The sequence below is a fragment of the Clupea harengus genome, unplaced genomic scaffold (assembly GCF_900700415.2).
Source record: "Clupea harengus unplaced genomic scaffold, Ch_v2.0.2, whole genome shotgun sequence".
Taxonomy (NCBI): domain Eukaryota; kingdom Metazoa; phylum Chordata; class Actinopteri; order Clupeiformes; family Clupeidae; genus Clupea; species Clupea harengus.
The window spans coordinates 34136-40117 of NW_024880030.1; the positions used below are offsets into that span (position 1 = coordinate 34136).

General features: G+C 38.3%; 1 protein-coding gene across 1 annotated transcript; it reads right to left on the reverse strand.

Annotated features, from left to right (window-relative positions):
* Positions 1-3266: 3266 nt before the first annotated feature.
* Positions 3267-4738, reverse strand: LOC122131140 (gamma-crystallin M2-like). Its single transcript, XM_042706057.1, has 3 exons — positions 4595-4738; positions 4165-4407; positions 3267-3628 (listed from the first exon to the last, which is right to left on the reverse strand). The coding sequence occupies exons 1-3, from the start codon at positions 4601-4603 to the stop codon at positions 3353-3355; spliced, it is 528 nt and encodes a 175-aa protein (XP_042561991.1). The 5' UTR covers positions 4604-4738; the 3' UTR covers positions 3267-3352.
* Positions 4739-5982: the final 1244 nt, after the last annotated feature.

Sequence of the window (5982 nt, forward strand, 5' to 3'; positions counted from 1 at the left end):
TGCTGCAATAGCGACATTAACAGATTATGTAATGACGCTTAAGAAAATTCAGTTACTAATAATAATAAAAAAATAAAAAATAAAAAAAAATTTAAATAGCTACATGTGAAGGTCATATGAACGATTTTTTCCTTGAACTGCATGTATGTGCTCATGTATAATGGTATGGTTGGACGGGTGTATATAGGCATTGGCATTGAATATTGTGACTACTAACTAAACTGGAGATGATTACATTGAAATGCTTTTACTTTTGGGCCACTGGGTCTATTTTAGGTGAGGATTTTTGGATAAGGTTCTCAAGACGGATCAGAGGGACCTCCAACTGGCAGCAAAGGAAGGCATATCTGCCAGACCAATGACGATGAAAAAGCAGACCACCCCACCATGCTGGGATACTGATCATAGGAGGTGTTTGAGCTTTAATGGGTTTTGGTACATGGAGCGGAAGCAGATTGCAAGATGCTCTGCCCAAACTGATAAACAGGGACAAGGGCTATCTGTGCTCTACAGCAGATTTGGCATCAAGACCATATACCCCAAGGCCAAAACTGAGATCAGACAACACAACCACACCAAGACCACTCCCATCACAAATCAGGCAGTCAGTCAACATATATGGAGAACATATAGTTTTTATTTATTTATCATAAATGTATTTTTATGATTACACTGCTTATGTTCATGATTAGGACCTACTTGTATTTGGCAGGGCCAGTACAATCTACCCAAAACAATCGTATTGGAAAATCTGATTGGGAACATTCTAGTCCACAGACAGTTTCCAATGACTGACTGACTTTTCTTCACTCCAAGTTTTCCTTTACAGTCTCATAAAAAATAATGAATCTCAAATCTTTACTAACTTAAGTAAACCAGGGTGGTTAAAGATAAAATCACAATAAGCTTAATGAGATAAATTAATATTTATGAACATTGTTTATGCAAAAAAAACCTGTCCAGATTCCAAGGTACTACTGAAAGCTAGACAGAACCACCTTTTCTCTATTATAGCAAAGATATGGTGCTTCTAGTGGTGGAAGTACACAATCACTGCTTTAGCATGCTGGGAAGAGGCAGTGGTCTCATCTGAAACCAGCCAAGCCAAGACCCAGACCAACTCTCTGAATGGCAAGACCCTAACCAAAACATGTTTGGGTTCTCAAGAGGTTCCAGGGCCAAAAACTCCAAGATCATAAGATCAAGGTTCTACCTCTGTTCCAGATGCCTTCCGTCTTTGCCTATTCAAACTAAATGGGCTGCATTCTACAGCCCTCATGGAGGTGAACATACCTCATACCTTATTATGTTTTTTTATGTTTATGGTCTGCACCAATATGCCAAAACAAAAAAGTAAACTTACTTCAATTCTGATTCTGATACTAACAAGTTTGATTCTGATTCTGATTCTGATTCTGATTCTGATTCTGATTTGGCTAATACAGGCTGTCAGGACTATGTTATGGTTTCCGTGGAGCAAGTAGAGAGGCACAGCCATCAGGATGATCTGATGGTTTCCTGAATAGATTCCCAGGAGCAGGGATTCCATGAAGCAGGACGGAAAAATAAGTTGAAATAGAAACATCAGAGTGCTAATGGGATGTTGAGGGTTTTTGAAGCTGGACCAAATACATGAAGCCCAAGAAAAGAGACACCAAGAAATTACAAGTCAAACTGTCAACTGTGAAAAGGGATTAGGAGATGTTTAAGCAGGAAATGGACAGAGTACTTGGAGCAAACATGGGTGGAGGCAGAGAGAAAAATAGGAGCACTTACAGTTAGAAATAGAAAGCCTTTATTGTCATTGTATTTGCATACAACGGAATTTGGTGTTAAGGATGAATGTTGTGCATGTTATGTTATGAACATAACATCTAATTCTGTGAATATGGAGACATCGTCCATATTAACTGAACGCATGGGTCCATGAGTTCTATGAATGACTGACATCAGTCTGCGTGTGTCTCAGAGGGTCCCACTGCTAGGAGAAGAGGAACAGTTGTGTTATTGAGTGTGAAGCTCTCAGACATGCTGTCACACCTGGGCTCCTCATCTCTGAAAGCAAAACAAGGCATGCTGCTGATCTATCTTGGACACTCTTCTTGGAGTTTTGAAGAACTACATTATTTGTGTTTTCAAGACAACTTGCAATTATGTCCTTGAAAAACTTTACATGTGCGTTTGTTAACAGCAAGCAAGATTATATCATATAGCCCTTGTTACAGTGTTATTACTGTATATAACATCACATACTATGTAGAAAATAATACTTTATTATTTTTTTATTATTATACTGAGGGTCATGTGTGGAGAATTTTAATGTATTAGTAAAAAAATATAATTTGTGTGTTAAACTGTACTTGTGGTATAAAGTATTACCCAGTACTTGGTCATGCTATGTAGTTATACCTAAATGCACTTTTATCTTGACTGTTCAAGACCCCCTTTCAAAACAAAATAACATGGCAGAAAAAGTTCATTCCAGAGAAAATGAATCACAGAAGAACAACCCCAGAATCAGTGCCTGGGCATCTTCTTTTATCTCTACACTACTTGTCCATTGATCAGCATAAAGGGTTGTGACTGATACCAAGTGTTTATTTATTGTTTTTGTTTTAGATAATATGTTTATGTTCTTAGATATCATTTCTTTTTTTCTCTCTTTCTTTATGTGCTCAACATTTATATTTGTTATATTTTTTTCATGTTATAGCAAAACGTTGTTCGGCTTCAGGCCAGGCACGTTATTACTTCCACTGTTTTTCTGTCTCAAAGTAGACCAATTCAAAGCAACAAAACTGACATATTCATCAAGAATACACAGCTCACCATTAAACGGCTAAAAGTAGTTTATGAGACCAAACAAACTAATGAATACATAAATGTTTCGTTTCTTTCTCCAAAAAGTTTGAGAACACATACTTTTCCTTAATACACAGTTAACACAGGACTATATACATCATGTGGTTAAAGTCTCTGAGAAATGTCTTAGTCTTCTGCAATGCAAAATGCGGTCAGGGAAAGACACTTGAGAGACTGAACTCGAAACAGTTGAGCTGCTTAAATTCTCGAGATTTGGTTTTTGCTTCATGTGCTGTTACTGTCACTGTTACATTACTTTTTTCAAAAGACAATAACATGGCATGTAACTCTGAGTCAGTGGACAGAGACGGAGTACAGTCTCATGTGGACAACATAGTTGAGGTAGAATGTTTGCCTTGGTTTTCTACAGCCTTTTAAAAGCTGACAAAGATTACAAAACACACTTTGCAGCATAGTCATCGCTTTATTTGCTGGTACGTGAGGCACACAAGCAACTTTTTGAAAACCAGTGTTGGAACACCATGGTGATCTAGAATTCAGTGACCCTGCGGAAAGAACCCACGGAGGGGGAGGTGGCACCCCAGTCTGTGTAGTTGCGGTACTCCCCTTGCTCCAGGAAGTACTGGCGCCCCCTGTAGTTGGGCTGCTCAAAGAAGGCCCAGGCGCCATCCATCACCACGCAAGAGTTGAACTCACGGAACTTCAAGGCCTCATTGACTGAGGGACAGTCTTCGCAGTACTCTGCCATCTGTCCTTCAAGTTCTGGCCTCTCATAAATTCTTATTTTATAGGAATTTCCAAAGACCTTTAAAAATAACACAGACACATGTAGAATAGGACGGGGGATGGAATTCCACCATTATGTAACTTGAGAGCTTAACATAACTCTTCATAGTGACCCTTTTTATGAGGTTTTCTTGGCTATTTTCCTGACTTCCTTCATCATAATGTGCATGGGCATACTGCTGCCAAAAAATGAGCCTTTTATCTCTCCTTATTGTCTGTTGGATTTTCGCTGCATAATGCCTGGTTGGTGCTCTCTCTAGCATGCCATTCAACCAGTGCACTGCTCTGCATCAGAAGTCTGCCTGACACTCTTTAATGTCCAATTTCTCAAAATCTCAAATGGGACGTCAAAGAGCAAGTTCAATTGTTTGATGCCACATAACTAATGTTGCGCCTAATGCATGTCTAGTCTTGAGTTCCTAACAGGTATGGCACACACAATATGTTTTACGGACTGACTACTAAAACATTATTATAACTATTTTAACCTACATTTCTTTTTTACCCTTTGCTATTATTGTGCAACAATTGGTTCATTATTATCGATGATCTTACATTTGTTATACACCGACAAGATTTGATGCTGTCGCTGAAGCCCATCCACTGCTGGTGGTCAGGGTACTCTCCTGAGCTCAGGATGTACTGATAGCCCTTGTAGTGAGGGCGCTCATAGAGGACCCAGCAGCCGCTCTCCACCCTGATGGAGTTGCAGCGTTTGAAGTAGCAGTGTAGGTCTGGGCAGTCACTGCTGCACTCATAACTGTGACCTTGGAAATTCTTCTCCTCATAGAACACGATCTGAAACGAAGAGACAGAGCACTGGTAAGCTTCACCTTCAAAATGTGCCGCAGCACCTCTCCTATCTGTCTGTCTCTTGCCATTTAATCCAGCTTGTGTTATACTTTTGCTCATAACTGCTTATTAATGCGAGCTGCATTTTTCAAAGAAAGCCTGAAAGTTTTGTGAACGTTAGAGTAAGACTTACCTTCCCCATTGTTACATTTATTGAATTGCTCACCTCCCACTCAGCTGCAGCACACTCGAGGTTTATATCGAAACGCAGAATGTGCCGACGAGGGGAAAGCCTTTGTTAACTAAATAACCTTGATTTGCATATCAGCAAAATGGTTGGTTTGATTTCTGTCACAATGTAATGACTCTATCAAACAATTGCCTGAGTGGATGGGATGTGATAGTACCTTGCAGAGGCTAACTCCGTCAGTCTGTCGGTCTGCCTGTATTCATTCTTTGTTAATGTATGGCATTGTACAGTAGCTCATATTTATTGACTCTTTAAATGCCAACTTCTGCACAGGATCGTGCAGAATCTTTTCCGTTAGACATTATCGAGAAGTGATAACTTTCAAAAGTGTAATGGGCAAGTAATTTGTGCATCTTCTTTAAAAGCGACCATGTACTAAGTACACTACACTGTACTAAGAAATCATGTAATGATTATCTGCATGAAATCATATGTAGATTATTCTATACATGGCAATAGCATGCAAAATTTACTTAGATTATTTCACGTTTACAAACTAGGACATTACTGTTTGAGTGGTTTAACAGCAGTTCAGAGTTGAGTGAATTTGTGATGTTTGTTATGACACCAGCATCACTTAAGAAGGATGCACCTACACTAAAGTATATCATAAGTATAAGTATATTAACCCTTGCAATTAAGGCCTATATCTGAGCATTTCATCTCATTTTAAAAGTCGGTACTTGTATAAGCTAATAATGGTACACCTATATACAACTACTACTACTGTGCTATATAACTGTGTGTCATCTTCGTCATCACCTAAATCACTCTGCATCACATTATGAACTTGTAATAAATCTGCCAAGACAATATATTTTTAGTTGTGAGTTTCCAGGCCATAAAACCAACAGAAGATGAATTGAGATTAAGTCTTAAATTGGCAAGAGGTACCTAACCTTTTTAAACATATCTAACTCAATTTGGTCCCAAAATACCAAAACCATAATTACATTTTTAAGATGTTGCAAACAACATATTTTTCAACTAAACTTCCTACATGTGGTGATATTTATTGTTCTATTTTGTTGTTGTTAAAAGACACACTCCAGCCACATCTCCTTCCTTGTTTCAAAGCAAATCAAATCATGTGGAAGTAAAACAAAAAAACTGTTTAATGTTACATTACTGTTAAACAAGTGGGAAAACAAGGATTTTGAAAGAGAAGAGGAATCCTCAGAAATATGATGCTGCTATTTTAGGATGTTCTCAGTTTATTCATGCATGTCCTTGAAATATTGCTTCAGACTAATGATGGACATGAAGTATTCAAGGCCAGGACTATAGTCATCAGCAACTTATTATCCGTAACATTACAGTTAAACCTAATA

Coding starts and splice junctions, on each gene's coding strand:
- LOC122131140 (XM_042706057.1), bottom strand. Junction 3,629..4,164: donor CTTGTCGGTGTATAACAAAT/GTAAGATCATCG, acceptor TTATTTTTAAAG/GTCTTTGGAAATTCCTATAA.